Source organism: Jaculus jaculus, chromosome 1 (assembly GCF_020740685.1).
Source record: "Jaculus jaculus isolate mJacJac1 chromosome 1, mJacJac1.mat.Y.cur, whole genome shotgun sequence".
NCBI lineage: Eukaryota > Metazoa > Chordata > Mammalia > Rodentia > Dipodidae > Jaculus > Jaculus jaculus.
Genome location: NC_059102.1, coordinates 244,543,674 through 244,561,427, shown reverse-complemented (window position 1 = coordinate 244,561,427; position 17,754 = coordinate 244,543,674). Strand labels below are relative to the sequence as shown.

Genomic DNA, 17,754 nt, shown 5'->3' with positions numbered 1-17,754 from the left:
GTCCAGGGTGACCATCATCCCCTGTGTCCTCAACAGCTCCCAGTGAAGCTGGCATCAAGGCCTCTGTTGGGACCTGTGCTGTGAGACGTCTTCACACTGACCCTTCCTTCCTGTTCCTCGGGCAGCCATTCTTTGAGATGTAGACAGACAGGTGGAAGAAAGGATGGGCTGGGCCTATCCTTGCTGCCTAAGAGACCTCAAGAAAGAGACCATTGTCAGAATTTAAAATAAGACAGCAAAAGAAAAGAAAAAGAACAAGGCAGGTGTGGTGGCACACACTTTTAATCCCAGCACTCGGGAGGCAGAGTTAGGAGGATCACCGTGAGTTCCAGGCCACCCTGCGACTACATAGTGAATTCCAGGCCAGCCTGGGCAAGAGTGAAACCCTACCTCAAAACACTAAAGAATAATAAATAAATAAATAAAAGGCAGGTGTAAAGGTACATGCTTGTAACCCTAGCTCTTGGGAGATAGATGGTCAAAGCCATCCTCAGCTGTATAACAAGTTCAAGGCCAGTCTGGACTCCATGAGAGCCCTTCTCGGAAACAAAGAAAAGCATCATAAAGAACAGGACAGAAAGGGGAGAGAAAGGAAAGGAAGAAGAGAAAGAAACAGACAGTCAGTGGGGAAACAGTCAGCATTGACTAATGGGATTTTGATGTTGGTTCCGTGAGGAGTCCTGAGTTCTAACCTAAACTCTCATGTTTGCAAATGCAGGTAGGAAACCCCACTGTGATACAAAAGGCCAATCCAAGCACAGTTCACTAACTTGTGGTCATTAATGGCATTGCGCTTGTTTGGGCACGTCATTAGGCCCATTGCAGCCCCAGCGCATTGCACCTAGTGGTCAGAGCCCATCGGTGTGTCCAGGGTCTAAGAGAGCCTGAGGATGATCAGGAAAGTGGTGTTTGGCCAGGCGTGACATCACAGGCTGTTTTGTCCTCAAGTCTATCATACATTTGTGCTTCTCCCCTTACAGCAAGGCTTCGATAGGAATATGCTGGGAAGCCTAGCCGGGCCCAACAGCCTTAGGAATTTCACCTCCCGATTCTAAGAAACTCTGTCCAAGCAAGTTCAACTTGCAGGTAAGAATTGGTCTGCCTCACCACAGCAGGTGCCTCCAGGGTCACGGTCACAGAGCCGGCCATGGTCACAGCCAGTTTCAGAGAGGGACTTGACCTGTGCTCACCAGGGACACAGAAACACTCTTTGGCCTGGCAGGCAGCCTGGCCCTGGCGGACAGGACTGGGAGAACAGCTGTGTAGACTCCTACCTAAGGCATGGGTCATATCATAACACATATAATGTCCTGTTCACATTAGAAGGCCCAGAGGTCTGGGCACACTGCTGGGTATCACTGTGCAGGTTGCCCACTGCACAGCCCAGGCAATGCCACTTCCAATGCTACTGTGGGTTCTGTGTATCCATGAAGCTGGTTAATATGTCATCCTGGGTTTGGTCAGCCACCGTTTACTTTTCATTCTTCTTTTATTAATTTTTTTTGGCTTTTAAAAAAATATTTAATTTATTTATTTATTTGAGAGAGAGAGAAAGAATCAGAGAGAAAGAGAGAGCACGCATAGGTACACCAGGACCTCCAGCCACTGCAGATGAACTCCAGATACATGTGTCACCTTGTGCATCTGGCTTACATGGGTACTGGGGAATAGAACCTGGGTCCCCAGGCTTTGCAGGCAAGTGCCTTAACTGCTAAGCCATCCCTCCAGCCCCTCATTCTTCTTTTAAATCTAGTCTCTGCACATGCCTGGTGTAGATAAATTATTTCCAGCTGATGAGTGTAGGCACCATGAACTCAGACCCAGTACTCCAATGCACCATCAAAGGTTTGCTAGCGTAGCACTCATTAGCATCAACTAGAATACTAAAACACACACTCCTGTTCCCACACCCGGCGTCCAGCTCCCTAGCCCTGGAGTGGGCTCCAGGAGAATCTATTATTAAACAGACATTCAAAGGGTTTCTGAGGATGGGAAGCCCAGAACCACAGCTAGATGGTGAAGCAGCAAACCTGGAGAGGCCCCCAGAGGCAGCCCCAGTGTGGAGCCACGTGGCAAGCAGCCAGAAGTGACTTTTCATCCCTGGTCACCTGCTAGCAATGTGCCCCCACTCCACCCACCCTGATGAGGGAGAGAGAGCCGAACCTGATCCCAAGAAGGAGTCGTTAAGACTGCAGACAATTCTGCTGGTAGATTCATGAGCCTGGGCAGGCTGAAGGCAAGGCAAGGAGGAGCTCAGATTCAGCAGACACTTAATGTGCGTGGGTGGTGCTTAGCGCTGAGCAGTAGACGCAGGGCGCGAGGGGTGCTGGGAAAAGCTGACCAACTTGTGAACTGACTGTCAAGGGTGGCCTCGAACCCAGCCCTTGGGAAGACGTGAGTAAGAAGGGGTTGGCAGTACAGATCACATTTCCTGGGATGGAAACATCTCACTACATGTTAATGCAAACACGTGTGCAGACATGAGTACATGCGTATGTGCTTGCATGCTCGTGTGTGTTGCTCAGGGTTGAACTTAGGACACTCATGCTAGGAGAGTGCTCTACCTCTGAGCTATATCCCCAGCCCTCTTATTTTACTTTTTTGTTTTTCTTGGTTTTTTGCTGTAGGGTCTCACTCTGGTCCAGGCTGACCTGGAATTCACTATGTAGTCTCAGGGTGGCCTTGATCCTCCTACCTCTGCCTCCCGAGTGCTGGGATTAAAGGCGTGCGCCACCACGCCCAGCTTACATTTTATCTTACTAAGTTGCTTAGGTTGGCCTTGAACTTGAATACACTGTGCCCAGCTTTGACCACATGCTAACTGGATAGTTTCTCTTTCTGCAGAAAGATGCAGCGCAGCTGAGAAGACCTCAAGCCTTGAGGATGGGTTAGTCACTCCATCCTGTGCAGTATTTGGAGAAGTTCAAATGCAACTGAGGACAAACCTGAAAACTGCGGATGATGGAAATATTTTCAGATTCTTTTCTTTTCCTTGGGGGAGCTGGCAGGCGATGAGGGTTGGGGAGGTTGGGGGGGACTTTCTTGAGTTTAAGGGGCTTACATCTGATGTCAATACTTCCTTCTCTGAAAAAACAGTATATATATATATGTATGTATATGTATATGTGGATAATGTAAGTATGTGTGTGCACTCGTGTGCGTGTGTGCTTGTGTATGCACGAATCCCTAACAGCACAGAGGACTTCGTCTCCTCTTCATAGGCAAGGGAGACGTGCTTTTGGCTAGCTAGAAATGTATTGTGCTCAGGCAGGGAACCTTGCTAGTCACGCCATAGAAAGCTCGGCAGCCTTCCTCCCAGAGCACAGGAAGAATAGCCAAGGCTGGGGCTATCCTTCCCTCTGGAGAGGCTGCTTTGAAGGCAGGAAGTTGGCTGAGATCTTAAGGCTCAGTGTATCTCATGGGAAGATCTCATGCTTCTCACAACACGGCCTTCCCTGTGTGCCACAAAGCCCAGATTGGGCAAGGAGTGGGGCTCCAGAAGGCAACAGGGCACACTGACTTAGCTGAGGAATAGGAACAATGAGATAGGCTCGCGGTTCTTTTGGACTGTGTGCCCCCAGGGCAGCCTCGGCCTGCAGAACTTCTGCTCTGCAAGCTGTGTGTTGTAGGAGAAGGAAGGCAAAATGGTGCTCACAGCCAAAGAGCTGTTCTGAATGGCTGTCTAGTCTCACCTTCTCAGTGGAGAGAAAGGGGTTGGGGCTGGACACCTGCCTATTCTGGCTTCCAGTGGAACAGGGAAAGAGAGTTGGAAAGGACCCGGAAGGTGCCTCGGGCCAAGCTTGCAGAGTGCAGGGTGAGAGCAGACGTGGGGAGAGACCCAGGAGACGGCAGGAAGGGAACGTGGAGGGACCATGAAAGGGAAATATCCTATCAAGGGACCAGCTAGCCCATGCCCCAGCCAGCAGCCACCCCCCCTACCCTGAACCCCTGGTTATCCTATCTATACTCTGCCTTTATGAAGCAGAGACCCAAGTGGGAGGACAAGCCACCCCCAAGATTCTAGACTGTATTTCAAAGGAGCAGTACTACAAGGACTCTTGAAAGCCCTATGACAGGGCCTGCCCTTCAAAGTCCCCAGGACAGATGACAGCATTGGGCAAAGCTGAGTGTTCACCAGGCTTTCTCATCCTAGCTACTGCCTCCTGGCTGGTATAGACATAAGCTGCCCGGACCACACCTCTCTCTGGGGGGCAAAGGGTGTTCTTTATCTTCTTTCTAAGTCACCTCCTCTCTGCTCTGCCCCCCAGCCTTTCTAACTTCTTACCCCAACAATGGGACTGAAACACTCCCTTGGGCTCAGGATTAGTAAGAGATGTGGCCACTGAGGGTAGGGGAAGCCAGACCCAGTGGGGCTCATGTTGGAAGACTGGCTCCTGGCTCACTTTCCCATCCCAGTGGCTGTCCCGACATACTGTCCTTGGTGTAGGTTTCTTAGGGTCTCCTTTGCCAGCCATCAGGACCCAGGACAATTCTATTTCTTTTATTTTTATTTTATTATTATTATTACTACTTTTTTTTTTTTGGTCTTTTGAGGTAGGGTCTCACTCTAGTTCAGGCTGACTTAGAATTCACTATGTAGTCTCAGGGTGGCTTCAAACTCACGGTGATCCTCCTATCTCTACCTCCCAAGTGCTGGGATTAAAGGCGTGTGGTCGCCATGCCTGGCTATTTTTATTTTTACTTAATTGAGAGAGAGAAAGAGGCAGAAAGAAAGAGAGGGAGGGAGAGAATGGGCATGCTAGGGCCTCCAGCTGCTGCAAACGAACTCCAGACTCATGCGCCACCTTGTGCACCTGGCTTACATGGGTCCTGGGGCATCAAACCTGGGTCTTTTGGCTTTGCAGGCTAGTGACTTAGCCACTAAGCCATTCCCTCCAGCCCCAGTTCTGTTTCTTAAAGTACGTTGATGGCACACAGCTCTGTGCCAGGCAATACTGTAAGTACTTAGCCTAAGGAAACATAGCTTCTGTTCTTCTGTGGGAGAAAGGACACGTGGACCCTGGTTTTAGGGACAACCCTTTCCTCCCAGTCTGAGAGAGCATGCAGAACACACAGGGAGGTACAGGTGAACTGTTATATCCCAGAGCAGAGCCCTCCCTGAGCACGTCAGGCCTCACTTCCTGCAGCCCCAGGGCTCATTTTTCTTCCTCCAGGAGGAAGACCCAGGTGGGCCCATCCTCTGCTGAGACACCTGCGGGCTGATGTGAACTGTTAGGCCAGGCCTGCTTGGGGTCACATGTTCATGCCCTGTCAAGCTGGCCAGGTGAGCTAGGCCCCTGACCCATATCTGTCACTCTGAGAGGGCAGCATTGAGAGGACTGGAGGATGCACTGCTAGAAGCAGAGGCTGAGGGATTGGTGGCTGTTCCCTACCCCAGGCCAGCCTTTGTGCTTTACGTTCAAGCTGCCCCATGCTTTCAGGTCAACACCCGAAACAAGTCCTAATTTGGGACCAAATGAGGAAAGACTCAGACTCGGTGTCTTCCTTGACTCTTGAGTCTCCTGGGGACAGAGATCCAGCCGTCGGCCACCATTAGGACCATCTGTCCGACCACACGCTCCGCAGGTCCCCGAGAGGCAAGGACACCCTTCGCTTGTGCACCTCGGCTCTTGGCTGAGAGGTAGTGGCTGGGGCTCTGAGACTGCTTTGAGGTGTCTGGGAGCCTTCCTCCAAGGCCTCCCTTCCCTTGCTTTGTGTTTGTATGAGAGCCTTGTATTGGCCAGGCCCAGTTTCCCTGTATGATACACCATGTATTTGCCTTTTTTTTTTGGAAATAGAGGAAATCAATAAATTGCTAGTGTTTCTTTGAGATTTTTCCAAGCTGTGGATTATTTGCAGCACTGTTGAAGAATGAAGGGTCTATTTGCTTTCTCCAAGATCTCTTACTGACTGTGTACCTGGCAAGGACTGAAAATGCCACCCGAGGGGGTGTTCACAAAGAGCTGCTCTACCATAGGCCGCGTGAGCTTCTCCAAGTTCCATCATGCTAGGATTGCTGAACTCATTTACAAATAAATTAAAAAAAAAAAAGACCTTATCAGTGGGACAAAGAGGCCCAGTGTCACAAATAGAAAAGCCACTCTGGGGGGCCTGGAGAGATTGCTCAGTGGTCTAAAAGCCTAAGGACCCAGGTTTGATTCCACAGTCCCTATGTAATGCCAGCTGCACAGGGTAGCACATGCACCTGGAGTTCATTTGCAGTGGCTAAAGGCTCTGGTGCACCCATTCTCCACTCCCCCTGCCTCTTTCTTTCTCAAATAAATAAAGTATTATTAAAAAGAAAAGAAAAGCCACTTTGAACACAACCCCACTGAGTGAGGGTCCTGTGGGAGAGAAAAATTTCAAGGGTGAAGTCCAAAGTGGTCATGTTTCTGGAATGCCTGCTCTGCCTGGGCTCTGTGGCAGCTGCTGGAGGGTTGCAAACAGAAAGGATGTGGGGGACCCCGGGGGTGGTATGGGCAAAACTGTTGAGGGTACCTAGGTGGAAGAGGGGAGATACTGAGTGAAGCTCTGAAAAAGTAGCTTTGCCCAACCTAGGAGGCAGATGACCAGCCAGGGCTCCACTGCAGGCTGTGCCCAGCCTCCCGGGGCACCACAGTGCTTGGCAGTGGCCAGGAAGGCAGAAGTGCAGGGCTGCTCGGGACAGAACCGTGAGTGTGCTGTCCACAGAGGCACCAGGCCGGGGCCTCCTCCAGAAGCGGTTCGACACCTGAAAAACTTGAATGGTTGCAAAAGTAGATATAATTCCAAAGTCAATAAATGTTCTCATTTTGTGCTTTCATCGATACATAACTTTCAGACCAAAAGTACACAGCTTACAGAACAAGAACAAGACAGGACCAGCACCCAAGCCCTCACCACACCCCTCCTCTTTCTATCCCCATCCAAGGGCAACACTGCCAACTAGATTATAATTTTGCCCCCTTTTGAGCTTCATACAAGTAGTACCAATAGTAAGCCCTATTTGGGTCTGGCTTCCTCGGCTTAGAAATACATGGTCAAGATTTATCCATTCCTGTCTTCCCTGTGCTATGATGCTGAATGCCACGTTGTATTGCCATCGCTGTTACGTTGTGTATTTATACATGTGTGGAAGTAATGTATAGATTCATTGTCTCACTTCCCCCAAATTGCCACACGGAATTAGTGGGAAACTACAGCAGTAAAGAATTGCAATTTTGCCGGGCGTGGTGGTGCACGCCTTTAATCCCAGCACTTGGAAGGCAGAGGTAGGAGGATTGCTGTGAGTTCGAGGCCACCATGAGACTACATAGTGAATTCCAGGTCAGCCTGGGCTAAAGTGAGACCTTATGTCGAAAAACCAAAAAAGAAGAGGAATTGCAATTTTATGCTGCATGTGGGTTCATTTGCTGTGTAGGAATGCCAGAAGGGCTACAAACTTCCTAATTCAGCTGCCCCTGGTCACGAGGGTGTCAGGCCTTTCAGGGGAAGGCCAGTGAATGAGGGAGAGCTGAGAAGCAAAAAGACCAAGTGAGACACCAGGAGCATGGTGAGCCTGGACTCCAGGAAGGCTGTGGGACACAACCTCATGCCCACGCAGCCTGAGCCTTGAAGCCATTTCCTCTCATTCCTTTTGTGCCTCTCTGACCCCGGGGGGCCTGACTGACTCCCCCAGGGGTCAGGAAGCCAAAGCATCAGTCTCTGGAAAGCAGCACTGGAGAAAAGAATGAAAATGATAGCGATAGTCTTCCTTGAAAAGCCACAGGATGGCCCCCTTCACTGTCCAAGCCATGGGGCTTTCACGTTGTTTGGATCCGTACTTCACTGCCAGCGAGATAGGCAGGGTGCGGCCTGTGGAGTTCCAACTGATTGATGAGGGAAGTGACACGGCAAGAGAGAAAGTGGCTTCCCCAGTCACGTGGGGAGTTTGCAGCAGAACCATGCCCGGGACCCAGTCCTCCAGTGTCCCGGCCCTTGAGCACTTTTTTTGGTTTTAATTTGTTTTTTGTTCATTCTTATTTATTTGAGAGAGAGAAAAAAAGAGAGAGAGAGAGAGAATGAGCGCGCCAGGGCCTCCAGCCACTGCAAACAAACTCCAGACATGTGCGCCCCCTTGTGCATCTGGCTAACATGGGTTCTAGGGAACCAAGCCTCGAACTGGGGTCTTTAGGCTTCACAGGCAAGCACTTAATGGCTAAGCCATCTTTCCAGCCCTTGCTTTAATTTTTATTTATTTATTTGAGAAAGAAAGAGAGAATGGGGGTGCCAGGGCCTCCAGCCACTGAAAACAAACTCCAGACACTTGCGCCCCCCCTGTGCATCTGGCTAACGTGGGTCCTGGGGAATCAAACCTGGGTCCTTTGGCTTTGCAGACAAATGCCTTAGCTCCTACGCCATTCCTCCAGCCTAGCCCTTGAGTATTCTTGAGCATTTGCATGGAATAGGGAAGGCTGCCATAGAGGCCATTCTGTGTACAATCAAAGCTAGGGAGTCAGGGTCCACAGTAGCTTGAGGCAGTGTGAGATGTGCATTCTCTGAGCTCTGTTGCTTGTCTGACGTGCCGAAAAGTCCAAGTTCTGATTCACAGACAGATGCTAGGAGCCACTCTGTGCATCACCTAGTCGGGACAGCTGGTTTGATTGGTTAGGGTACGGGGCCTGGGCTACATGATCCTAGCTGGTGACCCCTCCCCACCCCACCAGTCATCCTTCAGACGCCTGCTGGGCCAGCAGCATGAGTGTGTCACTGGGACACAGATCGGCCACCTTGGGGAAGTCTGCTGCATCTGTAGTGGCCACTCCTGGAAGACGGGGGAGCAGAAAATGCTTATATTCAGAAAGTACTCCATGCTTCCAAAGGGCCAGTGATGCCCCTCGCCAACCAGTAAGAGGGCTCATAAAGCCGAGCCCATGCCTGTGATCCTAGCAATGGGGAAGATGAGGCAGGAGGATCCATTTCAAGTCCGGGGCTGGAGAGATGGCCCAGTGGTTAAAGGCACTAAGGTCCACAAGCCTGCTGACCAGAGTTTGCTCCCCGGCACACACACGAGGGTGGTGTGCACACACCAGTAATCCCAGTGGGCCTACCCAATGGGAGGCAGAGCAGCTAGTGTGGCCTTCCCAGTGGCAAAAACAAGAGGGACCCTGTCTCAAACAAGTTGGAAGGAAAGCCCAACAGCCTGAAGTTATCCTCTGACTTCACGTGTGCTTGTAAGCACATGTATTTAAAAAAAAAAAAAAAAAAAGAGTTCAAGTGCAGCCTGATCTACACACACACACACAAAAGTCTATCTTTAAAAACAAAAAAAGTTTCAAGACTGAGCTGGGCGTGGTGGTGCACACCTTTAATCCCAGCACTCAGGAGGCAGAGGTAGGAGGATCGCCATGAGTTCAAGGCCACCCTGAGACTACATAGTGAATTCCAGGTCAGCCTGGGCCAGAGTGAGACCCTACCTTGAAAACTCAAAAAAACAAAAAAAAAAAGTTTCAAGACTGGTGAATTAATGAATTATTTTAGTGTACTTCTGCCAGGCATGGAAATACCACAAGAACTGACATCATGAGGTTGTCTTCTGACCTCTGACCTCTGTCATGACACATGTATTCCTATACACACACATGTATATATACACATCCAAGTGAAAATAAAAGAAGAATAGGGGCTGGAGAGATGGCTTAGCGGTTAAGCGCTTGCCTGTGAAGCCTAAGGACCCCAGTTCGAGGCTCGATTCCCCAGGACTCATGTTAGCCAGATGCACAAGGGGGCACACACATCTGGAGTTTGTTTGCAGTGGCTGGAAGCCCTGGGGCGCCCATTCATTCTCTCTCTCTCTCTCTCTCTCTGTCACTCTCAAATAAATTAATAAATAAAATGAATAAAAAAATCTTAAAAAAAGAAATAGTAGGGAGAAGAGCTGCTTTTAAAAAAAGAAGAAGAAGGGCTGGAGAGATGGCTTAGTGCTTAAGCGCTTGCCTGTGAAGCCTAAGGACCCTGGTTCGAGGCTCGGTTCCCCAGATCCCACGTTAGCCAGATGCACAAGGGGGCGCACGCATCTGGAGTTCGTCTGCAGTGGCTGGAGGCCCTGGCGCGCCCATTCTCTCTCTCTCTCCCTCTGTCTTTCTCTCTGTGTCTGTCGCTCTCAAATAAATAACTAAATAAATAAAATTTTTTTAAAAAAAAAAAGAAGAAGAAGAAGAAAATAAAGGAAACTTCAGTCAACTCTCCAAAGGCTTTGGGGCCCACCAGGAACCAACGTTTGTAGCTCTGAGACTCACACCCCTGCATTCTGGGATCCACGTTGTCCTGAAGGAAAGCCGGCTGTGGAGACACCTTGAGAAGGAGACTACCTGTTCTGTGACCATAAGCAGGGTGAACACTGAAGTTCATTAGTTATCTTTATTCTTGAAAATATTTTTATGAGCCAGGCGTAGTGGTGCACACCATTAATTCCAGCACACAGGAGGCAGAGGTAGGAAGGTCACTGTGAGTTTGAGGCCACCCTGAAACTACATGGAGAAATCCAGGTCAGCTTGTGCTAGAGTGAGATTCTACCTTAAAAAAAAAAAAAAAAAAAAAAAAAGCTTTTATTTATTTGGGAGAGGGGAGAGCAGGGAGACAGAGAGAGCAAGAGAAAGCATAGGCACCCCAGAGCCTCTTTCCTCTGCAAATGGAATTCTAGTTGTAGCACTTGGTGTACCTGGCTTTACATGGGCACTAGGGAATCAAATCTGGGGTAACCAGCTTTACAAGCAAGTGCCTTTAACTGCTGAGCCATCTTCCCAGCCGCATCACCTATCCTTAATCTTCAGATGAATGCTACAAAGTAGGCAGAGCCGTTCCCGCATCACTGATGAGAAAACCGTGATTCAGAGAGGCTGAGTAACTTGCTCAGTGGCACACAGCTCATGGGTGACGGGCTTGGAATGTGAGCCAAGTGTGACTTAAGTGTCCTCTTCTCTTCTCCTACCTCTGAAAGACCCCCAGGGGGAGACCTTCACTCAAGTCTCGAGATAGCACGCACCCAAAGACACACGGGAGACCCAACTTGCTGCAAAAGCATGAGGCTTTATTCGGGAAACCAGAGCTCTGGGGCCGACACGTATCTCATGCAGGAGACAGAGGAGTCGACCCTGAGCCCTATTGGGTGTTTCTTTTTATAGGGTTTTTAGCAAGGAAGGGAAAGGGGAGGGGGTTTCACAAGAGTATTTGCCAACCTTGTACAGTTATGTCTACATATCTGATTTGTGCATAATCAGAGTTTAAATCCTTGGTCAGGCTGTCTTGGGAAACTATTTTATTATTTTGGTTTTTCTCAAAACTGTATTTTTGGGCTGGAGAGATGGCTTAGCGGTTAAGCGCTTGCCTGTGAAGCCTAAGGACCCCGGTTCGAGGCTCGGTTCCCCAGGTCCCACGTTAGCCAGATGCACAAGGGGGCGCACGCGTCTGGAGTTCGTTTGCAGAGGCTGGAAGCCCTGGCGCGCCCATTCTCTCTCTCTCCCTCTATCTGTCTTTCTCTCTGTGTCTGTCGCTCTCAAATAAATAAATAAATAATTTTTTTAAAAAAACTGTATTTTTGTTTATCCTCTTCCCGGGACACAAAGTTTAGGTTGACCCGACCAACCCATATCTTGTGCCATCCGCAGCCTATCTTTTAGCCTATTTTTGATTTACTCCTTTCTGAATATACAGTTCAGGCTGTCCCCTAGCTGTAGCAACCAGCTATTTCTTCACCAAGTTTACTTTAAAATTTTCCATCCTGCCTTTCACCTCCTAAACTGCTCTCTAGAGACTCTCTCTGAACCCCGCTGCTGCATCTGAGTCTAGTATGAACTAAGCTGAACACCTGTGCCCCAATCACTTGTTGCTTACCTTTTCAATTCAAGAAATATCTAAAAAAGACTGATTGAGATGGGGAGGGGATATGATGGAGAATGGAGTTGCAAAGGGGAAAGTGGGGGGCGGGCAGGGTATTACCATGGGATCTTTAAAAATAAATAAATAAAATAAAATGAAGAAATGTCTGAAAAAAAATGGTTCTTGTCCTCCAAAACCTGCTTATGACAAAAGTAGACATTAACACCTACAACCCTATCAGAGCTGAGAAAAGCCCTTTCCCAGACAGTCTGCCCCCAGGCCACGCCTGACTCTGAGCATCACTTTCTCTCCCTATCTCCTCCTCTGAGGTGGTCCTGCCTGGTTCAAGCCTGCGTGGCTTTGAGTCCTGCTGGGACTGAGCCAGCCCCCAACAAACCAGATGGTTAGATGACAGGCAAGGTGTGGAGGGTGGAGTTGCTGCCACAGGTGCTGGCAAGGGATGGGGCTGGCCAGGGAGGTGGTGACAAGCTGGCTTTACTGCCCAGTTCCTAGGTCCTTCCTCTGGAGTTGACCCACATTGGGCTCACAGACAGAATTGGAAGAGTCTTCAGAGCTCTCTTGGCAGGGATCAGCCACATGTTCCTAGCGTGAACTCTCTCCAGAGGCATGCTTCTAACACATGAGGCTCAGACACCACACAGGCTAGAAGTGGCCAGTATGGAAGGTCCCCAGTGGGAACTTCTGCCCCGTCTCTCAGAACCCTGGATCCTTGGAGCTATAGGAAAATATCAGGTCGAGTCCAACTCCCTCCATTTGTAGAAACTAAGACCCAGTGTGGCACGCTCAGGGATCACAAAGCAGCGCAAGTAGCAAGCCATGTGAGAGCTCTGGCTAATACTTGACACAACATAGTCATGGCTGTCCCTCTCCTCCCCACTGGACCCAGTATACCCCCACCTGGCCAGAGACATTGCTCCTACCACCCACCGAGGCAAAGCCTGTGAGCTCCTCTATGCTGTGAGTTCCTGAGGGCAGAGATCCCAGCAGTCTCTAGCCCAGAAAGGGAGGGAGGAATGGCAGACTGGGTAAGAGAGATGCTTTTCTATCTAGAATAGATTGTTTTATCTGGTTTCCATGAAGCATGCAGCTCTCGGAAAGTTAAGGGATCTCTCTCTTTCCTCTCTCTCTCTCTCTCTCTCTCTCTCTCTCTCTCTCTCTCGCTCTCGCTCTCACTCTCACACACATGATGACAGATCTTACACATGCACATGATTGACTGACTGACAAGAGGAGCTGTGTTGGCACCTGGTACTGCATGGGCACAGAGTTGGGCTTGGTGAGGATTAGTATGGCAAATAAAACTCTTCCTGCAGCCTTTCAACCAAGACGCAGCAGGAACCAAAAATGGTGCTAACTCTCTTAAGAGTTTAGAGTAACTGGAGCTAGGCATATTAAGCAAAGTCGTGAGAACCTGAAAACCAGCAGACTGAAAACCAAAATAAATAAATAAATATAAATAAACTGGGCACACCTTTAATCTCAGCACTCGGGAGGCAGAGGTAAGAGGATCACCATGAGTTCGAGGCCACCCTGAGACCACATAGTGAGTTCCAGGTCAGCCTGGGCTAGGGAGACCCTACCTTGAAAAACCAAAATGAATAAATAAAGCCAGCAGACTGGGTGGAGTGACGGAGGAGGCATGTAGAGATAGAACAGAGAAGTTCACAGAGAGGAGACACGGTCAAGGGGCGTGAGGAGGAGCTGCATGAGGAGAGAGGGAGCCAGGCGCCGGGCAGCGGGGCAGAGGGCAGTATGCAGATGAAGGGCAGCACTGGCTGTGTGAAGTGAGGCTGAGGACATGTGGAGGAGGGGCTAACCCTAGGCTTACGCTTCTTTATTAACTATCTTCTCTCCCCTCTTGCAGTGAAATGCACAAATCTTAAGAGTCCCCTTCAAGGGCTGGAGAGATGGCTCAGCGGTTAAGGCACTTACTTGCAAAGTCCAACCACCCGGGTTTGATTCCCCAGGAACCCACAGAAAGCCAGATGCACAAAGTGGCGCACACATCTGGAGTTCGTTTGCAGTGGCTGGAGGCCCTGGCACGCCCATTCTGTTCCTCAGTCTGTCTCACTGTGTCTTGCTCTGCTTGTGAATAAATAAAATATTTTTAAAGACTACCCTTCGATGTAAGAGCCAAAGGAAGGGTAGGACTCCTTACAACGTGCTCCCTCCAGACATAAAATTGCCTGGATATCCATGACCTCATAGTGCCTGACACTACCTACACAAGACCATCATAAGAGGAGGAAAAGACCATGACATCAAAATAAAAGAGAGACTGATTGAGATGGGGAGGGATATGATGGAGAGTGGAATTTCAAAGGGGAAAGTGGGGGGAGAGAGGGTATTACTATGGGATATTTTTTATAATCATGGAAAATGTTAATAAAAATTGAGGAAATAAAAGACTACCCTTCAATACATCTTACACACACACACACACACACACACACACACATACCTGCTCAACCCAAAGTCTCAAAATATTGAGGACGTTGTTATCACCTCAGAAAGCGCCTCACGCATGCTCCTTCCTATAGTACCCTGTCCACTGAGTTCCCTCCCTCACCACTGTTCTGCTTGTTCTTGCTGAACGAATTTTGCACAATTAAAACATTGCAGGGCAGGGGAAGGTAGCTGAATCAGTGAAGTGCTTGTCTTGTAAGCATGAGGACCCATATAAATACCAGGCATAGTGGAACATGCTCATAGTCCCAGTGCTGGGGGAGTGGAGACAAGCAGATGCCCGGAGCATGCTGGCGGGCCAGGCTAGCCTCACTGGTGAGCTGCAGGCCGATGAGAGAGCCTGTCTCAAAATCAGGCGGGGGTTGGGGAGATGGCTCAGTGGGTAAGATCACTTGCTCTACAGGCACAAGGACCTGAGTTCAATCCCCGGCACCTACGTAAAAAGCCAGGTATGCCCTGAACACCTGTGACCCTGGTGCTGCGAGGGACAGAAACAGAGGAGCTAGGGCCCAAGGGTCAAGCAGTCTAGTGGGGAGCGGCGGTGAGCTCTAGGTTCAATGGGAGATTTTGTCTCAAGGAAATAAGGCAGAGGAGCGATCAATCAAGGAGGGCGCCCCTTGTCCACCTCCGGCTTCTGCACAAGTGTGCCCAGGATGCACGCATCTACACACACATGTGCATGTACCACACACGTGCACACATACACCACACATACTATACATGCAAAAAGAGGTGTACAACATAGCTGAATATAACACCCAAGGTTGTCCTCTGGCCTCCACACGTACGAACACACTCACGCACACACGCAAAACAAAAATCTGTAGGATTAGCATAAAACCTCTTGAATTTCTGATGTTGGTCATTTGTTCTCACCCTCTCTTTTTTTCCTGGGCAATTTACCAACAGGTTTATCTTTTGAAAAAACCAACTTCGGGCTGTGCTAATTTTCTCTATACTTGGTTTTTTCTACTTTTGAGTTTATTTTGCCATTTTTACTAGACTCTTTAAGTAGACAATTGGGTCACTGAGTAGTCATTTCAAGGATTCAAAGTTCTTTCTCACAGGGTGGGGAAATGGCTCAGTGGTACTTGCTTGCAAATCCTGTTGTCCAGAGATCAATTTCTGTCACCCACACAAAGCCAGACAAACATTCGTTTGCAGCAGCAAGATTCCTTGTTGTGCCCATAACACATGCACAAACATCTGAAAATAAGTAAAAAAAAATAAAAATAAAATTCTTTGTAATTTCAGCTATATCTCTTAACTTTTGACATTATATACTTCCATTGTTATTTAGTTAAACAATTCCAATTTCTCTTGTGAGTTTTTAATCTATTTACTCATTTGTCTTCTGAGTTATTTAGAAGAGTGCTGTTCAATTTCAAACATTTGGAAAATTCTAGATGCTTTTTTATTTATTATACACAAATAACATATTAATTCTTCCATATAAGTTCAGTCCTTGTAAATGCATTGACTGTCAAATTTATTTCATGATCCAGCATATTTTCTCAGCGAATGAGCTATGTACCATAGAAAAAAATGTGTGGCTGGAGACATAACTCAGTGAGTAAGGTGGCTACTTAGCATGCATGAAGCCCTAAATTCAGTCCCCAGCATTGCATAAACTGGATGTGGTGGTGCACATCTGTAATCTCAGTACCCTGGAGGTGGAGGGAAGAGGATCAGAAGTTCAAGCTCATCCTTGGCTACATAAGGAGTTCAAGCCCAGCCTGTACTACAAAAGGCCATGTCTCAAAAGAGAGAGGGAGAGAGAGCTGGAGAGATGGAAGATGGCTTAGCGGTTAAGGCACTTGCATGTGAAGCCTAAGAACACAAGTTTCAATCTCCAGATCCTAAGTAGCCAGTGAAGCAAGCATGCAATGTCGCACATGAGCCACAAGGGTGCGCACATGTCTGGAGTTCGGTCACAGTGGCTGAAAGGCCCTGGCGTGCCCATGCATGAAACCCTGGGTTTGATACACAGCACTGCATAAAGTTGGGCATTGGGGGCTGGAGAGATGGCTCAGCTGTTAAGGCGCCTGCCTGCAAAGCCAAAGAACCCAGTTTGATTCCCCAGGACCTATGTAAGTCAGATGCACAAAGTGGCACATGCATCTGGAGTTCATTTGCAGTGGCTGGAGGCCCTGGTGTGGCCATTCTCTATCTGCCTCTTACTCTCTTTCTGTCTCTCCATCTCTCTCTCTCTCTCTCTCTCTCTCTCTCTCTCTCTCAAATAAAGAAACAAAATGTAAATAATTTAAAAAAGAGAAAAGATTGCATAGTCTATAATTGTTGAGCACACACACCTATTTACTTCCTATAATTCTCCATGAATGTCACCATCCAATCCCTCTGCCTCTGATGATACTCTTTGGAGTTTTTGTTTGCTTGCTTTTTGTTTTCACTTCATTAACATGTATTCATCATATAAAATGATGGGTTTCATTATGACATCTTCATCTGTGTCTATCATGTACTTTGATCATATCCATCCCTTTAGTACCCATTACCCTCTCTTGTCCTCTCCTTGCTGGTCCCCTTCCTCTTCAAAAGTAGTTCCCCATCTACTTTCATACATATATATTCTGCATATGAGACAGCATGGGCTATTTTCCTGAGTTTGGCTTATTTCACTCAACATGGTGTTCTCCATTTCCATCCATTTTCCTGCAACTGACATAATATTGTTGTTTCTATTGTGTATGTATTCCATATTTTCCTTATCCACTCATCTATTGATGGATGCCTGAGTAATTCTACAACTTGGCTGTTGTAAACAGTGTCACAATGACTATGGGTGTGCAAGTATCTCAGTGGTACACTACCTTAGGGTCCTTCAGGTAGATACTCAGGAGTGCTATAGATGGATCAGACAGGGGTTCAAGTTTTAATTTTTCTGGAGCAGCCTCCATACTGAATTTCATAGTGGCTGCACTAATTTATACTCCTACCAACCTTGGGGATAAGAGTTCCATCCCCATCCCACATCTTTCCCCAAAATTTGTTGTCTGTTTTCATGATGCTAGCCATTAGTCTTTGTTTTAAAATACATTATAGCTGGGCTGGAGAGATGACTTATTGGTTAAAGTGTTTGCTTGTGAAGCCTAAGAACCCAGATTTGATTCCCCAGTACCCACATAAGCCAGATGCACTATGTGGTGCATGCATCTGGAGTTTGTTTGCAATGAATAGAGGCCCTAGTGTACCCATTCTCTCTCTCTCTCTCTCTTTCTTAGAAAAAAAAATATTATATTTGATATTACTGGGCATAGTGGTGTATGCCTTTAATCCTAGCACACGGGAGGCAGAGGTAGAACAATTGTCATGAGTTCGAGGCCACCCTGAGACCACATAGTGGCTTACAGGTCAGCCTGGGCTAGAGTGAGACCCTACCTTGAAAACAAACAAAAACAAAAAAGGGGGCCA

At 48.2% G+C, this 17,754-nt stretch overlaps 1 protein-coding gene across 1 annotated transcript in view; it reads left to right on the top strand.

Moving 5' to 3' along the window:
* Pkp1 (plakophilin 1) overlaps nt 1-3,010 on the top strand; it is a 50,038-nt gene extending 47,028 nt beyond the window's left edge. Inside the window, exons 13-14 of the mRNA XM_004670679.2 lie at nt 981-1,086; nt 2,845-3,010. Of these exons, the coding sequence (XP_004670736.1) occupies nt 981-1,055 (75 nt within the window). The 3' untranslated portion in view covers nt 1,056-1,086; nt 2,845-3,010. The remainder of the gene's footprint in view (nt 1-980; nt 1,087-2,844) is intronic.
* The last annotated feature ends 14,744 nt before the right edge of the window (nt 3,011-17,754 follow it).